Source organism: Eleutherodactylus coqui, chromosome 2, assembly GCF_035609145.1.
Source record: "Eleutherodactylus coqui strain aEleCoq1 chromosome 2, aEleCoq1.hap1, whole genome shotgun sequence".
Lineage (NCBI taxonomy): Eukaryota > Metazoa > Chordata > Amphibia > Anura > Eleutherodactylidae > Eleutherodactylus > Eleutherodactylus coqui.
Window position 1 is genome coordinate 315,090,234 of NC_089838.1, and position 26,913 is coordinate 315,117,146.

Genomic DNA, 26,913 nt, shown 5'->3' on the forward strand with positions numbered 1-26,913 from the left:
GCCCTCCCGGACCTTCGACTCTATTATCTGGCAGGACAACTGAGAAACATACGAGCTTGGGTACTGGACAGGGAACTGCCTATAGCAGATAAACAGCTTGCAAAACAAGTAAAAGGCAATAATCTTCTAAATTTTCTAGAATTTCCAGAGTGCACTAACCCCGCTGACAGTCCCGCTCCATAAATTAGCTCTTGGCGTATGGAGGGAGGTAAAGACACTACAACAGTACAAAAACACAATACCCGAGCTCCCTCTTTGGGACAACCCGGGTCTCACTGCACTACACTCAATCCCGGATCCACAGTATTGGATGGCTCAGGGAGTACACACACTGAGTGACATATATACAGAAGAAACACTCCCTACATTCACACAACTACGCGACAGGCTACAAGCTCCGCAGCTTCAACTATTCAGGTATTTTCAGCTAAGACACGCATTAAATTCCCAATTCCCGCCCACCTCAACCCGCATATCCAAGTTCCCCACAATTGGTATTCTCAAGTCTCAGGGACCTAAGGGACTAATCTCTGCCCTATACACACACCTTCTTTCGGCTAAAATAGACCCTAACCCACCTCCAGTGTACGACAAATGGAAACAAGCCATCCCATCTCTTACACCTGAGGAATGGCAGGACATCTCTGAATCCCACCTGTCAGTTTCCCCGGCTATAAATAATAAATTAATTCAGCTATACATAATCCACCAAGCCTATCTCACCCCCAGTCGCCTACACCAAATGGGCAACACATCCTCAAGCTCCTGTCATAGATGCCGCCAACCAGAGGCGAACTTCTGGCATCTAATTTGGGAATGCCTTCCAGTTAATGACTACTGGTCAAAAATAACTGATCTTATAAATTCACTACTACAGTCTCCATTGGCTGTTGACTTAGACCCCAGGGTGGCACTGTTTGGCCTGCTGGAAGAGGAGGTGTGGCCACACCACACCCGTATCTTTCTTGAAAAAGCATTATTTCTAGCACGAAAGTCAATAGCCATGAGATGGATGGCTACAGAGGTCCCTTCGGTCCCACACTGGATCCAGCTGGTGAACACTGTCATCTCCTATGAAAAAATAATCTACCAGAACCGAGGCTGCCCAGCCAAATTTCACAAAATATGGGGGAACTGGTTGGACGCCCACTCTACCCTGTCAATGGAGTGAACTCGGAACCCCTACTACACAAACCACCCCCCGTCACCCCTTAACCAACCACAACCCCCCTACTCCCTCCCTCCCCTTTTTCTTTTTCTCACACCCTTCCCCCTTAATACGAAGCGCATACAGTCCTGCATCCCATCTTTATCGAAACAAGAACAAGACAGAGCAAAGTTGTTTAAAAACTTAAAAGTTTACTGTTGAAACTGTTCAAACAATTTAAGAAATACAGCAATGAAGAACCATTGAATTATCCACAACAAATTACATATGTATACCATATATCTAACAATGTCTTTTCCCCTCGTCATCCTGACAGCATACACATGGAGGTTGCCTGCTGGACACCTGTTGGGACAGGAAGCGGAAACTACAAAAGGCAACTCCCACCACCGGCTCACCAGTGTCTTCCTGTCCCTACAGGACAGTCCAAGCGGGCCTCCAGGTGTATCCTGGAGGTGAATGAAGAAAGAAGACTCCCATGCAGCCTGTCCGCCCGTGGGGGGACGACTCTCTGTTCGGGCTGGCAGGGCTTGCGCGGGTGAGACCCTACGAGGGGACCCTCACCCGCAGGATCTACCCAGCAATGTTCCCCCAGTGGGAAAATCATCCCCCGGTACGCTGCCCAGTGGGGTTGTCGTACCGGTAGGAAGCAGCCCCGGTACCTGCAGGCTCGGACGCCGGTGTCTCCAGGGATCCACGGCTAGAAAGGTATGCCAGCAGCGCTCGAGGAAAAAAAAAAAAAAAGTGCTCGCTTTGGCAGCACATATACTAAAATTGGAACGATGCAGAGAAGATTAGCATGGCCCCTGCGCAAGGATGACATGCAAATTCGTGAAGTGTTCCATATAGCGCCATGTGTGTCTCCTAGGCGGCGGGTCCGGTCGGCGTCCCCAGGTGTGTGCTGGTCGGCGTGCATCCCCACGAGTGTGCTGGTGGGCGGTGTCCCAGTGTATGCGGTGTATCCCCCGGGTCCGGCGCGGCGGCGTGACGTCAGCGCGGCTGCATCACGGGGGGCGGGGCCTCACTTAAAGGGGGCGTGTCGGCGCCAAATTTGAAAATTTAAAAGGACTGGATTCCTCTGCATCTCTCCTGGCTGCACCTTACTGAAGATGTCAGCCAGAGAGGACACTGAAAGCAGCCTGCTGGTGAGTAGACTGCTTTGGGAGTACCGGGGAGGGAGGATTGAGACATCAGGATCTGGTGCTGGAAGTCCTTTTTGCTGTCTCCATCTCTTAGGACAGAGATGCACAAAAGGTTAGAGAGGCCAAAAAGCGAGTGCGCAAATGTCCAGTTGGCTTGCGGCGGCTAGAAGAGGGCCACACCAAGCCACTATGCGCGGACCCTACGGAGAAGGTGATCCGCAAAGAGGGCTCCTCGGGCATGTCGGACATCCGATCCATGATCCGCGAGGAGATTGAAGCCTCGCTCTCCTCTCTTTCTCTGCCGCCCTCCACGGAAAGGGTAAGGCGGGCACGAATGGAAGAGTCAGACTCTGAGGAGGTCCTAGAAGATTCTCCTTCAGAATCCATGCCGCCCATGAAGGATACAAGGAAGTATTTCTTTTCATCGGCGGACTTGGGTCAGCTGTTAACTGCAGTCCGGCGCACCATGCAGGTGGAGGAAGAGGTGCCGCAGCAGCCATCCTTTCAGGATTGCCTGTTCCGGGGACTCCTACCACAGCCAAAACCGTCATTTCCAGTTAATGACACTTTAAAACAGCTGATCCTGACAGAGTGGAAACAGGCAGATCAGAAATTCTTCCTGTCCAAGGAATTCAAGGATCGGATGGTCTTCACACCAGAAGATATCGAGTTCCTAGAAACCGTCCCTAAGGGGGATCTGGCGGTCGCCAGGGCCTCAAAAAGCAGCCCTCCCCTTTGAGGACATTTCCCAACTGCGGGATCCACTAGACACCAGAGTGGATTCTGCGATGAAAAGGCCTGGGAGACCGCGGCCCTGACCGTCAAAGCCAACATCACAGCCACATCTGTGGCGAGATCTATGTCAGTCTGGTTAGACCAACTCCAGACGCTGATTTCTCAGAGGGGCTCTAGGGAGGACATCTCCAGCTGCCTTCCCCTCCTCCAGAGGCAACCGGCTTCCTGGCAACGCCTCTATGGAGTCAGTGAGGTTCAGGGCCCGTTCAGCAGCCCTCTCGAACACAGCAGGAGGGCTGTCTGGGTTAAGGCCTAGACAGGAGATAACGCCTCCAAGAATAGACTCTGTTCCCTGCCCTCCCAAGGACACAGAATCTTCGGGCCTTCCTTGGATACTCTCCTAGAGAAGGCATCGGATAAGAGCCAGGGACTACCATCGGAGAAATCGTTTAAGCGGCTTCCTCCTCCTACCCTCCTCCTTTTGTTCCCTCTAGAGCATACAAGGGGAAAAGGAAAACCGGACGCTGGTCCTATCCCAAAGGCGGAAAGGGTGAGAATCTGCCATCCCGGATCCTACAAGTAGGGGGTAGACTGAAAGGGTTCGCCCTTAGATGGAACGAGGCGACCTCCAATCCCTGGGCCTTACGCCTAGTCTCAGATGGCTACAAAATTGAAATTTCCTCCCCGGAGGTTCATAGTCACCCCCTGCCAGTCACTTGCGTCTGCTCAGGCCCTCCAGTTGGGGGTGCAAGAGCTGTTGTCCCTAGGGGCCATCACTCGGGTTCCCGCAGAAGGACTATTCAAGGGGTGCTACTCCCCCACAATCAAAAAAAAAAAAAACAATGGATCCTATAGAACTATAATTAATCTGAAATTCATGAATAAATCTATCACGTATCAAAGATTTAAAATGGAATTGGTGCGGTCAGCAATCCCCTTAATTGCGCCGGATAGTGTCATGGCCACCGTGGACTTAAAGGACACATATTACCATGTCCGTATACACATAGACTCCCAGCGGTTTCTGCGGTTTGCCCTGGTGATAGATGGCTCTGTCTCTCACTTTCAATTTACGTGCCTGCCGTTCGGGATTTCCTCCGCACCCCGGGTGTTCTCCAAACTGGTGTTAGAGATGGTGGCGGCACTGACAAGATGTTGATTGTCCCATACCTTGACGATTTCCTGATTTATAACAGGATCGGCTTCAGAACTCCAGTTCCAGGTCAACCTCACACTCCGTCTGTTCGAGTCATTAGGCTGGATCATCAACTCCTCTAAATCCAGTCTTCTGCCCGAGCAGAAAGAAGAAAAAAAAAATTTCTGGGAGTGATTCTGGACTCACACCATCAGTGCTCATCCCTTCCCCTAGAAAGGCAAAAAACGATCCAGGAGGAGTGTCGGGCACTTTCTTTAACCACTAAAGTCTCCCTTAGGAGAGGCATGAGGGTCCTCGGCCTCATGACCTCTTGAATCAGGTAGTCCCTTGGGCCCAGTTACATTGTAGAACCCTCCAAGACTTTATCCTAAACAACTGGGATAAATCCCCCGCCTCCCTGGATCGGAAAGTCGTCCTTACCTACAAGATAAAATCCTCCTTGGAATGGTGGATGTCTATCTCTAACCTTGCCAGAGCCACGGCTTGGTACCCCGCATCCCCAGTATCCATCTTTACTGACGCAAGTGCAACTGGTTAGGGGGGCCCACTTAGGCCGTCATTACGTCCAAGGGGGCTGGAACCGGGAGGAAGCTGCTCAATCCTCCAACTACAAAGAACTTTGCGCTGTCTGGAAGGCCATTCGGGGCCTCGAGACAGATCAGGGGTAGACACATTAAGATCTTTTCGGATAACATAACAACTGTGTCCCTCATCCGCCACCAGGGATCCACGCGGAACCCCCGACTCCAAGACCTGGCGGCAAAAGTTCTCGGGTGGATAGAGCAGCGGACGCCTTCCGTCACAGCGTACCACGTAAGGGGCCCAGAGAACTCCATGGCGGACCATCTCAGCCGCAGGAAGATAGACCCCGGGGAGTGGACTCTACATCCACACGCGTTCCAGCTAAATTTAGAGAGATGGGGGACACCCAAGGTGGACTTGTTCACCTCTCGGGAGAACACCAAGTGTCCCCGGTTTTTCTCCATGGGAGCAGACGGGGGCTCCCTGGGAATAGATGCACTATCCCAGGCCTGGGATTGGGACCTTGCATACGCCTTCCCACCTATCCCCCTGATTCCTCGAGTCCTAAGGCTCCGTTATCCTGGTGGCCCCATTCTGGCCCAAGAGACCCTGGTTCCCGCTCCTGGCCGCTCTCTCGACACAGGATTGCCTCTACATCTGCCGCAGAGAGACGACCTCCTTCAGCAGGGTCCCCTGATATACCCAAAGGTCCGACAGTTCAGACTGGCGGCCTGGAAGTTGAGCGGGTAAAATACCTGAGCCGGGGCCTATCAGAGGGGGTGACCACTACGTTATGTGAGAGCTTCAAAAAATCCACCTGAAAAATATACTCCAGGGTGTGGGATACCTTCTCTAGGTGGTTGGGGCATAGTATACATGACCTCCAACAGCCCGACATTAACTAAATATTGGAGTTCCTACAGGATGGTTTGGACATGGGGCTAAGACCTGGTACCCTTAAGGTCCAGGTGGCCGCCCTTGGGGCCTTCTTCGACTTCCCCTTAGGCGACCATAGGCTAATTAAGAAATATCTGAAAGGGGCAGTCAGACTCCATCCCTTTATAAGAGAAACCATGCCCCCATTGGACCTGAACCTTGTTTTGCAGGCCCTCTGCGCACACCCCTTTGAGCCCCTGGAAGATCTATCAGTAAAGATCCTCCCCCACAAAGTTGCCTTTTTAGTGGCCATCACATCCGCCAGATGGATCGGGGAGATCCAATCCCTCTCGATTAGGACCCCATACATGACCACCTTCCCAGATAAAATAGAGTTCAGGCCTGACCCCTTCTTTCAACCAAAAGTTCTCACAGACTTTCACAAAGAACAGCGTATAGTACTTCCCTCCTTCTGCCAGGAACCCCGTAATACCACAGAACAGAGGTTCCATAATTTAGATGTTAGACGAGCAGTCCGGAAGTATTTGGAATTCACACATTCCTTCAGGAAGTCTAACAACCTCTTCATTCAATTTCAAGGTCCACGCAGAGGAGGGGCCGCTACTAAGGACTCCTTAGCGCGTTGGGTCAGGAGGGCCATAGAAGAGGCGTACAGATCCCAGGGGATCCCACTCCCGGGCGACGTTAGAGCCCATTCCACTAGGGCGGTCGCATGTTCCTGGGCGGAGAGAGCCCAGGCAACAACCGACCAGATCTGGAGAGCCGCCACGGGTCGAGCACACATACTTTCGTTAAACACTATCGCCTGGATTTGGGGGCCAACCAGGCTATGGCCTTTGGGCGGAAGGTGCTACAGGCAGTGGTCTCTCCCTAAAGCCCTTGGTCGTTGGTATTCCTCCATGTGTATGCTGTCAGGATGACGAGGGGAAGACAGGAATTAGGTCCTACCTGTTAATTCCTTTTCTTCAAGTCATCCTGACAGCATAGGGGCTTTTCCCTCACCTTGAGTTATTTTTACGTGAAGTAACGTATTGTACTATGATTTCCATATTAGAAATGATTGGTTAAGCAAAGCCGGGTCACTGTTGTTATTTGGTACACACTGGTGAGCCGGTGGTGGGAGTTGCCTTTTGTAGTTTCCGCTTCCTGTCCCAACAGGTGTCCAGCAGGCAACCTCCATGTGTATGCTGTCAGGATGACTTCAAGAAAAGGAATTAACAGGTAGGACCTAATTCCTGTCTTTTGTTCATTTGTAATCTGTATTTTGCAATATACATGTTAATAAAAAAAAACGAATTTAAGACTGGAATTTCAAAAACCAGCGTTATTACTGCCGGCGCACAATGCACCTAACATATAAGGCGGCATACGCCTACAACAAATGTACGTCAGGTCCTATACATAAAACATGTCTGGCTGGGGTGGCCATCTCCCCTTTATATGAGTCGCATTATCCACCACAGCAGTCGGTCACAAAACTTTTCTACAAGCAGGAATTGTGCCTAACTTTGTACATTACCACCAATGATCAACGGTGAAGGCACGCTCTGGGCTGGGGCCCATTTGTAGTGAAATAGGGCAAGTGCTATATTGGGTCGTAAATCACACTAACAAACGTGATTTCCCCGCAGATGCAGGGAGTTTTTATTAACTCCTTGAGTGGCACACCCAGAAATTTTCCGGGACTAGCTCCACTGCCCATAGCATTATAGCCCGGAAGATTTCCGGGCTATGTATCACTATGGGAGCTGCAGAGCACAATGCCACAAGCTGTGACAAGTGTGCTCTGCCTGCACAGTTGCACAGAGAACCAGTGCAGGACTTTGAAAACCAGAAGCAGGAAGATATTGCCGATCTGCCGGCAATCTCCCGCTTAATTCAAACTCCTGTACTGGCTTGTTTACAGGTTGCCATCGAGACCATGGGCTTTGGTCTCTGTGGCAGGGAGAGCTGGTGCTTGGCTGTCAGAGGACAGCCAGGCCCCAGGTCTTACAGCAGAGATCAGAGAAAACCTCAGATCTCTGCAGTGTTAATCCTTTAAATGCTGCGGTCTATGTGACAGCAGCATGTAAAGGGCTGTCACCATCGGACCCCTGGAATGTGATCAGGGGCTCCTAATGGGTCTCTGTGGAAGTCCCCTAAAGGGACAAAAGTAAAAAAAAATTAAAAATACTTTTCTCCCTTTTACTTTGTAAAAAATTAAACCATATTACACATGTGGTATCCCTGCGTTGTAATGATCCACAGAAGGAAGTTAGTACATTAATGACGCGGCCCCTCTTATTCTTTTTTTCCTCCCCAGTTTAAAAAATCATAACTCCTTCATTTATCCATCGATGTCGCTGTATGAGGGCTTGTTGTTTTTTGCAGTGGTGCTATTTACTGTACCATATAATGTACTGAAAAAATTATAAGTGGAGAGAAATGGAAAAAACGACATTCCGCCATCTTTCAGTGCGTCTTGTTTCTATGGTGCACAAACTGCAACAAAAATGGCCTGATATCTTTTTTCTGTGGGTCAGTATAATTACTACGATACCAAACTTGTGTAGTTTTTTTTTTTTTTTGCTGTAGTACTTACATATTTTTTTTTAAAGATTTAATTTTTAAAGATTGTCCATCTCATCTTCTGCGCACAATAACTTTATTTTTCCATCAATATAGTTGTGTGAGGGCTCATTTTGTGCGGGACGTCCTTCAGTTTCTGTTGCTACCATTTTGGAACACGCAGGACTTCTTGATCGCTTATTAGATTTTTTTCTTGGCAACGGTGTGACCAAAAAAGTGCATTTGTTTTTTTTCTTTTTCGGATAATGTTCACCGTGAGCGGTAAATAATGCATTACTTTGATAGAACTGACTTACGGACCCAGCGATACCAAATATGTATTGGTTTTATTATTTTGATTTTTTAAATTGTAAATATGGCAAGGGGGGGGGGGGGGGGGGGACAACTAGCGATGCTTTGATCGCTCATGCAGTATGATGTAATGCCATAGCATTACATCATACTGCACTCTGACAGGCAGCCTATCAAGCCACCCCATGGGGACAGCTTGATAGGCATTCTACCATGACAGTCCTGGGGCCTTTCAGAAGGACCCCGGCTGCCATGACACCCGCACGGCTCCCCCACTCTCACCACGGGTGGACTGTACGGGATCTCCGAACATCGTTCGGGGGATTTAAATGCTGCTGTCAAACTTGACAGTGGCATCTAAAAGGTTAAAGGGGTTGTCCCGCGGCAGCAAGTGGGTCTATACACTTCTGTATGGCCATATTAATGCACTTTGTAATGTACATTGTGCATTAATTATGAGCCATACAGAAGTTATAAGAAGTTATTCACTTACCTGCTCCGTTGCTGGCGTCCTCGTCTCCATGGTGCCGACTAATTTTCGGCCTCCGATGGCCAAATTAGCCGCGCTTGCGCAGTCCGGGTCTTCTGCTCTCTTCAATGCAGCCGCTCGTGCAGAATGCCGGCTCCGTGTAGCTCCGCCCCGTCACGTGCCGATTCCAGCCAATCAGGAGGCTGGAATCGGCAATGGACCGCACAGAAGAGCTGCGGTCCACGGAGGGAGCAGACCCCGGCGGCCATCTTCAGCAGGTGAGTATGAAGACGCCGGACCGCCGGGATTCAGGTAAGCACTCTCCGCTTTGTTTTTTTAACCCCTGCATCGGGGTTGTCTCGTGCCGAACGGGGGGGGTTTAAAAAAAAAAAACAAACGTTTCGGCGCGGGACAACCCCTTTAACAGTCCAGATCGGCCGAGCGGGGCTGTTGCCCACAGGTGTCAGGTGTAATAAACAGCCGACACCTGTGATGTATGGGGGGGGGGGCAATTTTTACAAGCTCTCCCCAATAGCCGGTTGGTGGGGGTCCCACCACTGGCTCCCCACTGATCATGTGAACGGTCCAGGTCAGGATGTGCGTGAAGCATGGGTCAGGCTGGTGCACTGTGCTCCATTCATTTTAAAGAAAGCACCAAAGATTCTCGAGTCAAGCACTAGGGAGTAAGCAGCTGTGGATGGGGGCACAACTTGTAGGAACCACAAACCTCCTTTAGGCCTCATGTCCACGGGCAAATTAAGAATTAAAATCCGGAGCATTTTTCGCGCACGCGGATCCGCGCCCCATAGGAATGCATTGACCACCCGCGGGTAGATAAATACCCATGGATGGTCAATAAAACTGAATTAAAAAATTTCTGGAGCATGAAAAAAAACGGACATGCTCCATTTTAGTGCGGATCACGCGTGCGGGAGCTCAGAGCACATAGCTCAATTGATCTCCTGCATGAAAAATAAAATACAATTACAGTGCATCCGCACTGCATCTGCAGCCCAAATCCGCGGTACAAATCCGCAGCGGATCTGATTTTCCCCGTGGACATGAGGCCTAAAGGTTCTCCGCTGATTGCCATGTGGCACCTGGACTCCTCATTTCAAACAATATGACTGATCCAGTCGCTGCCCATCAATCAGCTGAGATCTGCAGTGTGTGGGGGCACCCAAGCCCACACCCTCATCTAAGGATTGCTGTTCAGCCACCACTACCCTCTCCCCCACCCCAATGGTAAGTGACAACTAGGAGGTGGAAGTACAAAGACTTGTAAATGGTTATTTTATTACAGACTGATGAATGCACCACACGGATGTATGGGGTGGTTGCCCGCGTGCGGTTTAGTCCCATGTCTATACAATCAGTCCGTACACTAGAGATGACCGCTCCTGTGGGATTGTAGGATTGCATCACTGAAAGAACGGCTGCCGTATATCAGACAGCAACAGGCTGCGGGGGTCAAAGCCCTTCTGAAGGAGAACATGTTCCAGTAATCCAGCATCACGCAGGGGTCTCTGATGGCGGTGCCGCTGTAGGGATTCCTTTGAGGAGCTCCGCCATCGCTGCCCTCTCTTCTTCCCTTTGCCGCTTCTTTATGGCCTTCATTTTCTTTTTCTCCTCCTTCTCCAAATCCTTCACCATCTCCTGGAACTTAACGCTACGGAAGTCTATTTGCATGCCAAATTTCTCACGGGCGAGAGTCAAGAGACGGTTCTTACGGGCTTTCTCATCGCGTTCTTTCTGTCTTGCCTCCTTCTTTGCCTTGCGCCAATCCTCCACCATCTTGGGCATTTTCGCCATGTTAGCGGCTATCAGCTGCTCCCTGAAATAGACAAGAGTGTTAAATGAACAAGTGGTTCAGCCATGTGTGACGTGTCAGGTGGGACCGGGACCCCCAATGACTCAAGTGTTAGTAAGCCCCCTTTAGGATGCGTTTACACATAGCGGATTCTTCACAACAGAAATGCTACAGGTGAACACCAAAGTGCTGGATTATGGGATGCTTGTGGAAAAGCAACTAAAAGCTCACTTTTTATGGCAAAAATTAAAGAGGTTGATGTCTCATTTCAAATTGTGGGCGGCGCCAGGGCAAATCAGCCAATCACCTGGGGCCCCGCGAGTGATTATGCATGGAAAGTCGCTGTCCGCCAGGCACTCCCCCTACTGTGGCGATTACAGGAAAATGCTGAATTGTAGGACTTGTATACGGCTGCCATTCTCCATTTTTCTCTCGGGGGTGGGGGTCCCAAGACAAGGACTCCCCTCTGATGCTAAAATGCCTAATAGGAGCCCTAAAGCTGGCCACACATCAACTATCGAACGAATTATCGTAGCCAGATGGCCTCAGTGGCAGATTATCTCCCAGGGAACAAAAGGATCAGACCATTAAAATTCAACATCACTTGTTGGGGAAGAGCTGAACTGCCTGCACCCCCCCCCCCCTCCCCCCATATACAATGAAGAGGCAATGGGCTTGGACAAATTTTTTTTTAAAAAGCTACTCTGTGGGGGCCATTAAAGGGAATGAGTCAGACCCCATGAGCCCTATAAATGAAAGCCCCATTTATACACACAGTGCTACAAATCGTATCTATGTGAGGCCGGGGGGGTTATTTCATATTAGCAATGTTTTGTAGGCTGCTACATTGCGAGAAAAAAATAAAAGCTTGCGGCACGCTCCATACAGCCGCGATCTGCGATGTTTCCCTATGGAGCCTTCCTTTGTGTGGCATCACACAAAATTGTGTTTTTCATACGATGCAACACAAAGTAGGAAGTCCTCCTGTTTGTCCCCAAAATAAGCCCGAGCGGCATAAAAAAAAAAACCCAACTATTCCCTCCCAGGCGCTGTCCGCTCCGCCACACTTCTTCCATAGTTCTGCAGCACTTGTTTGTAGTCTTCAGCCAGTGCTTCTTGGCCAGGGGGTTCAAAAATCCCGCCTCCAGGAAGCGCTGGCTCTGATTGGTTCTTGAGCGCTGATGCTCAGCCATTCGGAGGCAGCACTTCCTGGAGGGAGGATTTTTGAACCCCCTGACCAAGGAGCGCTGGCTAAAGACTACAGACAAGTGCGGTGGAGCGGACAACGCCTGGTAGGTAATTTTGTTTTTAATGCAGACAGGGCTTATATTTCAAGTCCCCCGAAAATTCTAGCAAGAGAACTCCGCGTTATCACACATAACACGGCTGCGCTATCACTGTCCCCCGAGTGAAGGAGGCCGGAGGCTGCATCCAGATGGACGATGTTCCTGTTAGATTCCAAGATGGACAGAACTCATGGGAAAGCAGCCCGATCATCGCAACGGGTCGATCCACGGGAGCGATTCTTTTTCTCGGACCACGTTAGGGCCCTTGTAAAGAGGACGGTTGGCGGATGCGGATGCCAGCGGTCGTCCCAGGGATAATCACTCGGTGGATGGAGATCACTTCTGCCTACATTCACACTAAACAGGCCGTCTGATGGATGGATGACTGCCTGTTCACACCGGCCCATCGGCATCTGATGTTTATGCCTGCAGATCTGAACGATGAAGCAGCGAACTAATGACCATTCATCCTGAACAATTAGCGGTCAGACCCCGCGATCTACATGACGGCCGTTCTGTGATGGGAGCCCATAGAAAAGTCGCTGCTGGTCCCACTATTGAGGGACTCTTTCTCAAGAGTCGCCCATCGGGGTGCGTTCACACATTGCGGATTTTAAGGCCGCATGCAGAATCCAGTCCTGGCGCCCGTGTGTACCCGCTTCCTTGAAGCATGTGTACTGCGGACGGTTGGCACGGCTCGCTGTCAGTCATGCCCAGGACAGATATTTTTCTTTTTTTTTTTACCTCCCGCGTCATCGCCTGTGAGGAGGCGGAGTCCGCACCCTTTCAGCAATGTCAGTTCTGGGCGGGCTGTGGCTTGAGCGGCTTCCGCTGACTTTGAGCGGAGTAGGGAGGAAAAAAAAAAAAAAAGAATGCTTGACAAAAATGCGCAATAAAAACACACGAAAATAGTAAGAGAAATCGCCTGGGAAGCGGTCAGCGAGACGCCAGATCTGCCGCTGTATATCGCAGGTCCAGGAGGTCTGGATTATCAGATGCCGGATTAATGGAATATTTCGGTAGGACCAAGTCTGCAGATTATCTGTATAGAGGGGTTCAGCGCTGCCATCAATATCTCAGTCCTGAAACCCCCCTAGAGGCGGTGCCACTACCAGCGGGCCGGCCAACCGCAGCCCATATGCCCCCCATGTAAACCTTGGCAGCGCCCGCTAACAGCTGAGGGCATCACAGGGGGCACAGAGTGTGTGTGTGTGTGTGTGTGAGAGAGTGAGAGTGAGTGAGTGGGGGGGGGGAGGCCGTCCTCACTGTAAGCCATGTAGGGCGCAAGCTGCAAGTATTATGGCTGCCGCGAGGCGTTTCTTGGCGCGTCAGTAGTCACATGTCCGCGCTGACCGATGGCCGTGACCGTCACAGGGTGTCACCACGATGGCAGCCATGCTATAAGGCTCTGCTCACACTTTCTCTTTAGAGGATTTCGCGCCGCGGTTCATACAGCGATGAAAGAAAACATTGCACTACGCAAAAATGATGAATTCCATCCGCGCTCGTTCTGGCGGTCTGAGCTCCGCGCCCTCACCCCTCCCCCGTAGCGGTACGTTCGCACGCAGCGGAAGTTGTGTGGATTTTCCGCATTGGAAGATCAGCAACAAGACGCAGCGCTGATTAACCCCTTCAGCAGACGGCTGCGGCGCGTCCGCCCTAGATCTGCAGCGATGGTGGGTGTTGTGATGTGGAAACGAGGCGGATTTTAAATGGGATTCTCCGCCCCGCTCCGTGTGACCGCGCCCCGACGTGCGCAAAGCGAACACCACGGAATATTCTGTGCAGAATCCCCACTTAATCTGCCACAGAGCCGCGCAATTCTGACCACTTCCGTACGGATCGCCGCGCCGCAGTCACTTGTCCACAAGGCTTTGTGCCGGAACTCTGCAGGCATTTTCCACTAGCCGGCCAATCCGAGTGCGACTCCAAGGCAAGAAGCGCAGCAGCAGCAATGTGCGGAGCAGCCGGAGACCTCAGCGCAGCCCGCCGTGCGAACACACCCGGACCCAGCGGACTGTTAATGAACCCCTTGTATAGTGGATTACAGCTATGGCGCCCCCACCCGCGTTGCTATAGTAACCAGTCACCTTTCCCTCCGCGCCCGCTCCAGCTCCCGGTCTGCGGCCTCCAGCCGCTGCTGCATCTCCCTCAGGCTCGGCTGCCACTCCCGCTCCTCCTCCTCCGCCGCCCGCAGCTCCACGGGGCTCGGCCACAGCTGCTCGGGCTTCACCCCGGAGGCGGCGCCATAGCGGCCGTACAGCTTGGCCTCGTACGCCGGCCCCTTGTGCCAGGGCTTGGTCTCCGGGTCGTTGGGGTCTGGTTTATAGATGCCTGCTGCCCGCCACGGCCTCGGCCTGGCATGGTAGCCCGCCGCTGGCCAGGGTAAGGTCAGCGCCCGCAGCCCCGAGCAGCACCTCTGAATGGGCAGCGCCATCTTTACACACCCAGCAGGACGGGGGCCTCAGAGGGTGGCGGAAGCGCCGGACCCGCGCGCTGTGCATATTTACATCTTCATCAGCACTCCGGCCCTATTCACCAATCAGGTTGCTGGAATTGTGAACCAGAACCAATCAGGTTGCTGGAATTGCTATGTGGGTCCTTCCATAGCTGCCCGCTAATCGCCTGCTTAGACGGCGGCCAGCAGTGCCTGTTTCATTACTTCTAAGTAGCACTAATTAGCTGTAATGACTGAGACATGAAGGGGCGGGGCGGGCCCGGCTGTCATAAATAGGCCGAGCGGCAGCATGAATGTCAGTCTGTGCTTCACTGACAGCGGCCGGAGAGGTGAATGCAGGGAGGCGGTATCGTAGCTGGTGTACTGGTGCCCGGTTTACTACTGTGTAGCGTCGCTCTATGGAGCCGCTCACACTGTGCTGTGACCCCCCCCCCCCGGCAGGCATATATCTATGTTACTCCCCAAATGCACACCTGATTGGTTGTTTGGATTACTCATTCCCGGTGATTGGCTATCTGAGTTGGCTCGTTCCCGGTGATTGGTTATTTGGTTTGGCTGATTCACGGTGGCTGGTTGTTTAGGCAGTATTGCTGGTCCTACCCGCAGACCTGATAGGATTGGTCACACCTGCTTTAAAGATGAAGAGCACACTTTTCTCTTGTTGCCCATGTCTGACTCCTCTAGTTGCAGCTTCCTTGTGGGAAACAAGAACTGGTTTTGCTGCATGAAGAAAAATTATATACCTGACTATTTTTTTTTTTTTTGTGAAAGTCTGTAAAAAATGTAGAAGTGTGTAAAACTTTTTTTCTGTTACAAATGTGCTTTAAAAGTTCTACAATGTAACTCTAAGGAGCTCCCGGTGACGTCCTGTTCTGGGTGCGCTCACTTCACATGTTGCTGACTTGGTGCAGATGTGATGTGATCACCATCTATCAGGTGGATGACTCAGCGGCGCCCCCCAGTGCATTGAGCAGCAGCTTCTAGGGCTCACACTGGTGAAGGGACGTATAATGGCCTTCTTACACGGGCTGACGGTCGGGTGACCGACAACACGAGCGCTGACCTCCTCGCCAAGGTCATTGGTACTTGTGTAGACCATTAATAGCAACTTCATCGCTGGATCGCTGACTTCTCGCTCAGCGCTTCACCCTCTATGCGAAGCGTTTTATGCAGCATGAGAAGCTCGCCATCCAGCGACAGTGAGTGATAACCTGTGAGCACTACATGGCTGATAACCTGTCTGCCCGGGTGAGCGGCTCGCCTGCTCTGAGCCTGTAAGCTCGGCCTGCTGTAAGTAGGTAACAGTCTGTATCTAAAGGGGTTTTATCACTACCAGGCATGAGCCTAGACTCTCCTCTAGGCGGCCCCTTAGATGCTGCTGGCTTCTGGGTGTAGCGTGGACTACCTGCAGCGGTCATGTCTTCTACCCGCTGTACACGCAGAAGGCAGCGGCGTGGGAGTCGCTCGGCTGCATCCTGCGGGTCGACCAGAGGAGAATGTCGTCGTCTCTTAAGCCCAGAAGCTCAAACTATTATTATTTTAGCAGTAAACTCCTTAATGTGTAGATATAAAGGGATCGGTCAGCAGGGTCATACTGGCTGAACTACAGGTAGCCTGAACCAAGACATGTATGTACTCCGTCTATGTATGTCCTGAAACGCTGCGGCATCGAAGTTTGACTTGGGACCGGCGCTCTGAGTCAGGTGGGCGGTGCTGGCATCATGTAGACTGGCAGCGCTCAGCTCTTATACAGAGGGCTGACAGTATGATGCGGGCAGGGAGAGTCCCTTGTGGCTCAGAGCTCTGTGCAGAGTCAAACGTCTGTTCTGAAATGCTGGGTTTCAGAATGGCACTCGGGGGCGTCATACTGCTTGGGGTTCGGCCAGCATAAACCCAGTGACTGGTTCCTCCTAACACTGCATACCTCTGTACATCCTCGTGTGCTAAATGTACACAATGTGACCAACCCCTTAGACCAGCGGTTCCCAAACTTTTTCAGCCAGGGAGCCCTTCTTGAAGCAAGTTTCTCGTGGAGGCCCAAAGCGGGACAGAGGGTGTGGTCAGAGGAGGGGCTAGGGGCGTGGCCTGTCACTACATATGATTTGTACCTCCATTGTTCTAGAAAAAAAAAAGACTTTGCTGCAGCGCTGGCTGGGCTATTGAGATACATTATGTTTAAAAGTAACATGATGCAAAATTAAATCCCGCCCCATATGTCAGTGTCCAGTTTTGTGCAGACTTTTTCCAGTGTGGATGAGCTTTTCAAAGTCGTATCCGCCTGCTGCTACGGCTACTGTAACTACCGCAGCAAATCCGCCCCGTGTAGTAAGAGTGACCTCCTATATTGGTGGCTCCAGTAGTAGTAGTAGCTTCCCCTATATTGGCCCTGTATAGTAATATTGTCCCCCTATTGCGGCCCATGAAGTGTCGTTCCCCCCCCCCCCCCCCCCCCGCACCCCACGTAGTAATTGTGGTCCCCAACCCATATACTTACCTTCTCCTTGTAGTCAGCGCTGCTCCTCCTCTGCTTGGTGCTGATCCCAGGTGCACACTGACGTCAGTGTGCGTGCACCCAGAATATTTCCTCCCGTGTCCTCTCCTGCAGAACTTGGGAGGAGGATCGTGAGCAGCCGTCGGCACACATGCTAGCAGATGGCGCTCTGCGTGCCCCTTCCAGAACAGATGCTGCAGGTTCGCCACCACGGCTCGGTTGGAGCCCTTGACTGTCACTTGCGGAGCCCAGTTTGGGAACCGCTGCCTTAGACTAAAGAGAAGAATTGAGGTAAAAGCTTTAAAAACTGGAAGACATGGTGAGTGCTAATAGTGCGCAATAGAGGGTGGCACTGGGGGTGCGGCAAGAGGTGGTAGATCTGGCTGCCCATCTTCTTGGGGCACAAAATGGTGCAGTGAATACATGTCGGCCCTGAGGTGATAAAAGCATCGCCTGATCTCCATTCGGATACTTCATTGTTTCTGAAGCCTATAATCTGGTGTGAGTCTGCGCTATAACTTGACTACTTCTGGTATAAACTAGAGTGATGCTGCAGAGCTAGTCTGATCATGGTGGCACCTGTACTAGTCAATAGACTGGCTGACTGACAAGTCCTTGCACAGGCTTTTTAGTCAAATAGAGGCCTTTCTGTTCCTTAATGGCTTTTCTTTTCTTTTTTGTTCTAGGACATCATTGAGGGTTCAGAATGCCCCAGAATAGCCCTCTAGGGGGGTTGTCCACTTGCAAAACTACTGGTGATCATCAAGTTTTGTATAGGTGTCTAATGCCCAGGAACCTCATCGATCTGCTGTACACTGAGCTGACTTGTGCATGAAGCAGACAGCTCTGTTCTCACTGCAGTGGTCAGTCTTGGTATTGCAGGCAAAATTCTCACTAAAGTGACTGGCTTGTAATACCAAGCCTGGCCACTGCAATGAGAACAGAGCTGTCTGCTTACTGTAGAAATTAACTCTGTACATGAGCAAACAGCTGATCAGCGGGGGATACAGCTGGCAGAACCCCACTGATCCAATACTGACTATCCTGACTGAAGCCTGTGAGTGGCTGAGCGGTCACGTGCATAGTGAACGGCATGTGACCGCCTGTCACTATTTTTGGGTTCCGTTAGGGAAGGTAGCGAATGGGATAGGTGACTGTTGTTTTTTTTTTTTTAAAAACGTTGTGTTAATGCTGCATTTTCTTTTTTTAACACGATTGTCAATAGAACTTTCTGATAAAAAAAACCCAAAAAACCTCACACAAACTTGTGATGCGTTTTTAACATTAGAAAATTCCATTGACATTCATGGTTAAAAAACAAACGCAGCATTAAAAAACACAAGTGTGTGTGTGTGGGAGCCCTTAGCTCATGTCCATGGGCCCACGCGGTCCCCCTGTGCAGAATCCGGCAGCGGATTCTACCCGGCCTGCAGACATGAGGCCAGAAAATACATTCTACTTGCCTGTCCGGACACTGCGGGGTTCTCCTCCGCGCAGGCCAGATCTTCTTTTCTGCATGGCGGATGTGCTTGGGATGCCTGCAGTCTGCCGGGCGCATGCACTGCCTTTTTTTTAAACTCCTGCTTTCCCACGACATGGGACGCAGTGACAGCTGCAGCTGTACCACGGATGTGGACGGCTTCCACTGGCTTCAACGGGAGCCGGCCGTGTGGGAAAGCCGCACAAAAATGGAGCGTGCTGCGATCCACACACCGGGGAAAATGACCTCCACAGGTATTTAATTGCCTGCAGGTGCCCAATGATCCCCTATGGGCACGGATCGTACGTGTGGGAGACCAGTGCGGATTTTAAAATCCCATTTTTGCTGTGGACATGAGGCCTTGGGCTAAAGTCATGTTCAGCAGATGGTCCTTTTCCATGTTGGTGTCCCCAGTGGTTTCCCATTTAGTGTGTAATGGTGACATGGATTTCCTGCCCTTGTGCAGAACCTGACATTAATCATTGTTACACCTAGTCTGCCCACCACCTTCAGGCCCATTTAGACACAACAATTATTGCTCAAAGTTCATTGGAAGTGAGTGATAGTTGCGTGTAAACGTGCGCCCATTGTGCACCTTTTGTTAGTAAATCGTTCATCCTCTTTCAGTCTGCTTATAATCTATCGTTTGGCAGTCTGCTTTTAGTTTGCTTTCAATTAAATCTCTTCAGTCATTTAGCTTATCTTTCCCTTCACTGATACACGCGCCTTTCAAACAATCATTTATCGTTAAATGTAAACACTACACGACGATAAGAGCGACAAATTCCCGTCCGCCTCGTCTGTTTTTTTTCCAACCATAAGTTGGTTTAAAGTGAATTTTAAACAGTCTCCTTTAAAAGCTGAACCATGGCTCACTTCTGATCGCTTAAGTGAATTTTGAGCGATCGTTGCGTCTAAATGGCCCTTTACACAGCTCTATATGTAACATTCTGTCCTCTTGTGCGAATTACTTAGTTTTGTATCATCTGCAAATATTGCTATCTGACTGCACGATGCATCTACCAGATCATTAATATATTAAAATAGTGCCCAGTACCGCCCCCTGTGGTATCCTGCTAGTAACGGTGACCCAATCAGACTATGTACCCTTTATACCCCCCCCCCCCCTCCTCTGCTTTCTGTCACTCACCAGTTACTCACCCACATTCTCGCCCAGACCAAGCATTCTCATATTATATGCCAGCCTTTCCATGTGGCACAGTATCCATCTCCTCCATACCTACTTGGCACATTGGTCAACCACAACTCAAGTATCTCTACTGGCAACATTGTGATTTTTCTGTTTAACCAAGTACGACCGGATGTTTACTGCGGAATCCACTATTTGACATCCGCACGGAGGATCCGCAGCAAATCGCACGCATTGGAAGGCACGTACTCTTGCTTTTTCCTTCACGCTCACAGATACGAATGGCATATCCCACAGCATGCTCTATTTAGCTAGAGATGGACCCCCAGTATAGTCAATGGGGGCCGTCCAACCAACAACCCATATGCAGGGACCATTGCTCATGGACTGCAGATACTGGTCACTGCCTAACGATGGTGCAGGAAATACAAATATGGTGATGAATATGTACTGTGCATGACCAACGGCGAGCTGCCGCGGTCATCCACAATACAGATAATGCAGGTACGTGTTGTCACCAGCCGGGGGCACAGCTGGAATCCTCTGCGGGATCCCTCATGTGGGATCTGGCTCACCTGTGTGAAGCCGGCCCGACACTTTGCTGCAAAATTGCAGGACGGCGCACATGAGTGTCAGGTGCTGTGATAGTTTCACATCGGGGTTTGTCGGTGTGTGACCTGACGTAGCGGTGAAAGTGGCTTCCAACGCCCCGAAAGGGTTAATCCCAGATCAGTGTTCATGTTGCTCTTAATCTGGACTATCGGGGTTTCCTCATGACCAGGTGTCAGACTAGTGGTGCCTGAGCAGTATATACAAGGCGGTGATGGTGACAGCTGAGTCCCCATAGAGGGACCAGGGATACCGCAGGCGTAGTCCTGTATACACAGCTGCACACAAGTAGGTGACAGTTTCATCCTGTATCCCAGTACAGGGCCTCGTGTATCAGTCAGACAATATACAGTATTCCCACCATTGTCAGGGCTGCTTCTAGTCTACTTGTACCCATGAGTGACTGCCGCATCCAGTCTATGGAGACAGCGGAGTATGGTGCTTGGCCCGCTCACCAGTCCCACAGAAGTGAATGGCACAGTGGTAGTGAATGCATATCGCTGCTGCATGTATTTGGGGGCGGTGTACACGGGTATTGGGGTCTCTTGGTTTCCCTGCAGTTGAACACCCAGTACTCAAAAAAATGACTGATAACCCTCCAGGGCTTCCCACACATGGCCAAGTATATCGGGTCATGAAGCTTGGCCCAATATTGTGCTCATCAATGTGCCACTTACCCACGGATGCCAGGAGGGTTTTCTTTAAAAACTCCAACCACTTCAGGTAAAGCAGGATGGGAAAGTTCTTCCTATTGTTTGCAATGGGAGACCTCGCATCACCTGCCCTGCGATGTTTTCTGGCCCCATTGAAAGCATGGAGTGCTGCGTTCCAAGGGAAGGCCCAAAGATAAAACGTGATTTCTTTTTTTTTTCCACTTCTGTATATTCCTGGATCTCACAACACCTAAATCTCACGTGACTCTGTCGTGTAAAAGCAGCCTTAAAGGGGTCGTCCAGAGTTGGAAAAACATTGCCTATTTCCAAAGAGCACCACCCTTGTCATAAGGTTGTGTCTGGTATTGCAGTTCCCCTCCCTCTCACTTCAATACTGCTGAGCAGCAATACCGCATACAACCTTATGACAAGGGTGGTGCTCTTTGGAAATAGGCCATGTTTTTCCAACCCTGGGCAACACCCTTTAAGGTTGGGAATACAGACTTCTCTTTGTCACATGGTGCTCTGGGGTCAGCAGGCCCACGGTCCGGCTGGGATACTTCATATTACAGGCACATACATGCAGTTGTAGGGTTGTGTGAAACTGGCTTTAAAAAGGAAATCTGGTCGGTGGTCTCCATAGAGGCATAAGAAAGGATCCATATGAGGTCTGATCTGGGACCCCAGTGACTTCCAGACTAGATGGACTCTACAAACCCCTCTGCTTCTGCTTAGAAGCTCGTTGCAGATCTTGCAACCTTCTAAGCAGGAAGGTATCAGGTCTCCTTAGGGAGAGCACCTAGTGTGGAGACTTGTGGTCATGCATGCTCCTCTGGGATGTATGGAAATAGTAGATGGAACAATGCCTCTACAGCGCCACCTACTGGAAGGCAGCATTCCTGCAAGTCAATGTCAGACCTTGTAATTCTGGGAGTTATGAGCCAGTGCCTTCTACAGAAGATAAAGATAAGCGCATGTTCTTTCCTTCTCAGAAATTGGTAACCGAGGCCAAATCATTGCTGCATGGTCTGACTTGCAGGAATCCTGCCTTCCAATAGGTGGTGCCGTAGAGGCATTGTTTATCTTCCATCAGTGTGGAATAACATGTCATTACTTGCAGAAATGCGTTTGAATATTCTGCACGCAGACCTTGCCCGCTGGCAGGGCTGAATCCACATGTGCATCTTGGCAGAATGGCTTTGGATAGATTTGCCATGATTTTAGAGATGGAGCCACGCTGATTTCCATTGTATGACCGCACCTTTGGCGCATGTTCACACGTAGAAGTGCTGCGGATTCTGCAGAAAATCTGAGCATAAAATTGACCGGCGGTGCGGAGTATAAATCCGCAGCGTATCCGTCTACGGTGCAGGATGTCAGCTCTTCAAATAGGGAAAGGGGTGAAAGACAAACGCCACATGTGGAATTTGATGAGATCCACACAAACCTGCAGCTTTTTTTTTTTTCTCTGAAGAATCTAATGTGAACATGGCCAAAGGCCAGATTCGCACGCACAGATTTGTACACACAATATGCAGATAGAACATTCGTTGCATTACCAGATTTTGCTTTGGGGGGGACTAAAGATCCATTTAGATGCAACGATCATCGCTCAAAATTCACTTAAGCGATAAAAAGTGAGTGGGTTTTGCTTTTAACCCTTTCATGACGCAGCCCCTTTTTTTTTTTTTTTTTTGTTCTGAGGGCCTATCCACATCGGCATACCGGTATTTACATCACATTTTATATAATATTGTGAATATAACCCACTAACTTCAACTGGTTTGTTACGATGTATCTTTCATGCAACTCTTGGATGTGTGAAATAAACAGCATGTCCTATTCTGGTGCATATTACATGCCAGAACAGACCTCCATAAATGCACATATGCTTTATTTTATCTCATTAGTCACATAAATGTAGTCTGTATTACATGACCAAAACCTGCATACACCTGTGAATGAGCCCTCTAAGTGACTAGTCAGCAGCCTGCTGTGTACACTAACGACAAGCCCTCTGTATTAGTCCTACTTTAAACCCGCACCGTTCATAGATGCCATGTGCCGGCTCGCATATCTGCCTGACATTGTGTTCCTCCGATGTAAATGAGCCCCACGATCTACACAGCGGCTACAGGAGCGAAGAATGTGGTGCGCAGTAAATCGTTAGGTGTCGCGGGATGAATTAATCAGCATAAATTATTCCAGAGCTGAAAGCGGTTAATGGCTCGTCTATCCCATTGATATTTAAATGTGGCGTGGAGCGCTGTCATCTCTCCTGTAACACAAGATACTGGGCAGTCATAGAAGTGGCTAATTTGTAACAAGGCCCGATCATTAGCGCTACATAATGAGTTGCTGAACATTGTAACGAGTTTATGAGATTAGGGTGAGCGCTGCTCTGGAGAAGCCTATTGTCCCCGTCTGATGGTGACAGGCGGCCGCACTCTATTCAATAGGATAATAAGCCGCGCTCTAATTTCATAACGAGCAGGAAGCACTTTCACTGAGAGCCTAATCTATTTATTTATTCTCTCCCTGTGGCGGCACGGTTATATTTAGTCAGTAATAAAGGCACCAGGCTCTGGATTATCAGAAATTCCAGAGTATTGGGTGGTAGAAGATGGGGAAATGCATCAGATTACAGGCTCACTAATCAACTATGACTCTAACCTTGTGAGACTCGATTGTCTTGCAGTCTTAGGAATTCTGAACTCCATGTGTGAATCAGATAGTTTGGGCCTCGTGAGCTATCTTTGGCAGGCCTATTTGAGTGGCAGCGTTCATGGTCAGCCACCTCCATTTGGGACCTTCACTTTCTTGGTCACTTGAGTAATTTAGAGTGACTGTCATCTTGTTTTAACTCAGAACTCACCAGGGCAGGTGAATGAGAATCGCTCATTTGTTGGCGTTACTTGGGTTTTAGTCAAGCTGAACACCACACAACTGTTGGCTCGTGTGAACAGGCAGTCATTCACCTATGAACTGCCTGTTTACTCTGAATGGAGGCAAATGGCTTGAAAAGATCTTGGCGTGCTTCAGGAACTATTGCTCCTGGGTAAAAGCACAGAAGTGATAAGGGTCATACCCTGTTAATGTGTTTCTGGACAACAATTTTAATTTATTTATTTTTTTCTTAATTAGCATCATTTGGTTGTGTGCAAAAAACACCACCTATCTAAAGGACAGAGGTAGTAAATGTGTGACTAGGAACAATGGTTTCCAGTTGAATCCTCCCCACTGAAGGACTAATGAACTCTTGTCACCCCTCTTAGCCTTTGAATGGACTGACACCCTGTATGCTCAATTGCTGCTCCCTTCAAACTTAACACCATAAGAATGCAAAACTGCCTAGACACTGATAGATGCAGTGGTCAATGGTGACCACTGGAGAACAGCAGGAATCACTTGGTGAAAATGGCCAAAATTAGGGCTATTGAGTGGCTCAATTGAAGTCTGTACCAAGATATTCCCAATAGACACCCCGTCACCTGTCTCCTATGAAACTCAAAACAGGTGTGAATGAAACCAGACAGCAGATCCCTCTTTGCAAACCAATTTTTGTGTTTTCTTTGTCCTGACAGGTGTGGGTTGTAGAACACTGCTCCCTCCTAAGATTACTATCCAGTCTGAGTCCTTCCCTGGGTATATAAGGCACTCAGTCCCTTTGGTGTCTAAGAAGGTAAATCATCGTTTGACTCTGGGCTCCCTTGAGGCCCTTCAAGATTGACGAAAGGGGCCGATCCCCAGACTGTACAGCCTTGGACCTGCGTTACTACTGAAGAAAATGCTCCTGCTCCTAATTATTCTGGCTGCTTCCTTGGTGAGTTCAGCTCCATTCCTTGGAGGAAGATCTAACATAAGTGTGGACAGAGATCCTGGAAGACCTCAGGTGACAGCGATCTCCGGAGCTCATAAAGACCCACCTTTCATCAAAAAGGACAATGCTAATTCCTTGATGCGGGATTTCCAAGCAATGTCTAGAGTTCCTCTAGAGGGCCAAATGGACGAAGCAGCCCTCCAAAGAAAACAGATTTGGGAGAATGCTGTCAAGAATGATGAAAACAGATTGTATTCTGACCAGGTGCTGCCAATCAAACCCGATGCCCTGAAGAGGACAAGATGCAATGCTGTGCCATTCACACAGGTAAGGACTTGCCTAATCTTCAGGGATGCCAGCCCCCTCTGAATTCTCTGTTACAAGCATATTTAAGACCTAATAGGCTCCTCAAACTGTAGTGTTTCCTAACAGTAGCCCTCCATTAAAGGGGTTGTCTGGTTATGTTTAAGCATATTCAGCTGTTAAATATAACACAACCAGCAGTACTTGCCCGTCTTTAACATCAGTGATCCAGCCCTGCAGTCCTATGGTCTTTCTAGAAATGGCTACCACCAGACCACTGCAGCACCCAGGTGCCATTCTCCTGGTGGCATGGCTCCAGCCTATGATTGGATATGTCAGGAGAATGGCACCTGGGTGCTGTGGCTTCTGATTGGTCTGGATTCCTGGGGCTGAGGATGGGGTAAGTACTACTGATTTTGTGTTAAACCTGTTCAGTCACTAAAACTTTGTAACTTGGCTTCACTTGAGGATGAACAAACTTTTATATATTAAGATCTTGAGTAAAACTCGCAGCTGGCTAAATGATCCCTTTTTAATAATTCTTCCTTCTCTTTTAGAACCTCTTCAGAAAGCACTGCATTCCACTGCAGATTCCAAATAAGTTTTGCTTTGGGCAGTGCAACTCCTTCTACGTTCCCGGTTGGCCTTCTGCACTGCCTCAGCCCTGCTCATCGTGCACCCCTGTCGTTTCCAAGCGGGTCTATCTCCCCCTACGCTGTCGTGGCGGTCAGGTGTCGTGGGAAGAGGTGGTTCTTGTAGAAGAATGTGGCTGTGAGATCCACGATGACCATCTCAGCCAAGTTGGCAGTGGTGAGGGTCTGCCAAGGTATTAAACGCAACAGACTAAGACTGACACAGGGCCTCTAGAATGGCCTCTGATCTATAGTCCTTACCACTGGAAAAGTGGGACCCCTCAATGATACCGGATGACCCTCAGATGTGTATGACACAGATTATGACTTTCTTTTGTTTTTAGTATTTGTTTTGACGCTGCTCCCTTTGGACGGGGATGCAAAACTAATGACGACACTGGAATGTTCTGCATTCTGTATCCAGATTTTAATTGACTTTTTAAAATTTTTTATACTTTTGTACATTCCTTGATTCATTAGTTACTGGACTTGAAAGGGGTTTCTCAGTTCTAAGCTTCAGTTTCAGAATTTCTCATATTTAAATATCCACTCTTTTAATATGTCAGCTTAGTCAGTGAATCCAAATTCATTACACTCAAAAGCTGGAAGCCTGACCCAGTCTGTTTCTACAGTTGATTTTCCTTGTTAGAATGTATCCACTGACTTGAAAGTGTGTTCTAGGCAGCACCTGCTGTCAGTGTCAGGAAACAAAGGGATCAGAATGGAAGCCACTGCTCTGACCCATGTAGTGGCCAGAACTTGTAATTGCAGGTGCAACTCTCGTTGAGCTGAATGAGGGCTGTATTAGCCACTACATTGGGGATGGAGCAGAGGTTTCCGCTCTGACCTCAGAGTATACTGAGACTAACAGGCGCTGCCTGGAAAACTACTCTGTAAAGCAACCCTTCGTCTCAGGACAAAACTCTGCCCTGGGATCACAAGGGGTATATTGCCTTCCATTCTCTGCTGTCCCTCTGATCCTCCAGTTTGGGTCCTATGTGTGGCTAGCCAAGATGGCCAATGTCGTCACTACCTAATCCTCACCATGCATATTGGTAGTGTTGGACTGCTAATGTATTATACCTTCTGTAATTTGCCAGAGCTGCTCATGTGATCAGCATCAGCCAATCAGAGCAGTGCATTAGGTAGTTAGAGTATTGCTGTAGCCATCTTGGACAGATGAAATCTGGGCCCATCTCAGATCAGAGGTATGGCAGAGAAGAACTGCAAGTCCTAAAGTTGCAGAACTTTATTTGCATAAAACTAGAGAACC

At 49.6% G+C, this 26,913-nt stretch overlaps 2 protein-coding genes and 1 non-coding gene across 3 annotated transcripts; 2 read left to right on the plus strand and 1 right to left on the minus strand.

Moving 5' to 3' along the window:
• Positions 1 to 1,912: 1,912 nt before the first annotated feature.
• Positions 1,913 to 2,019, plus strand: LOC136613685 (U6 spliceosomal RNA). The gene has a single exon (XR_010790909.1). It is a non-coding gene; the product is annotated as a U6 spliceosomal RNA (small nuclear RNA).
• Positions 2,020 to 10,224: 8,205 nt separating this feature from the next.
• Positions 10,225 to 14,536, minus strand: GADD45GIP1 (GADD45G interacting protein 1). The gene is made up of 2 exons (XM_066593632.1): positions 14,135 to 14,536; positions 10,225 to 10,782 (listed from the first exon to the last, which is right to left on the minus strand). Exons 1-2 carry the CDS (start codon positions 14,479 to 14,481, stop codon positions 10,461 to 10,463), a joined length of 669 nt encoding a protein of 222 aa, XP_066449729.1. The 5' UTR covers positions 14,482 to 14,536; the 3' UTR covers positions 10,225 to 10,460.
• Positions 14,537 to 14,755: 219 nt separating this feature from the next.
• Positions 14,756 to 26,390, plus strand: LOC136610875 (DAN domain family member 5-like). Its single transcript, XM_066590073.1, has 3 exons — positions 14,756 to 14,831; positions 24,470 to 25,032; positions 25,566 to 26,390. Exons 2-3 carry the CDS (start codon positions 24,673 to 24,675, stop codon positions 25,839 to 25,841), a joined length of 636 nt encoding a protein of 211 aa, XP_066446170.1. The 5' UTR covers positions 14,756 to 14,831; positions 24,470 to 24,672; the 3' UTR covers positions 25,842 to 26,390.
• Positions 26,391 to 26,913: the final 523 nt, after the last annotated feature.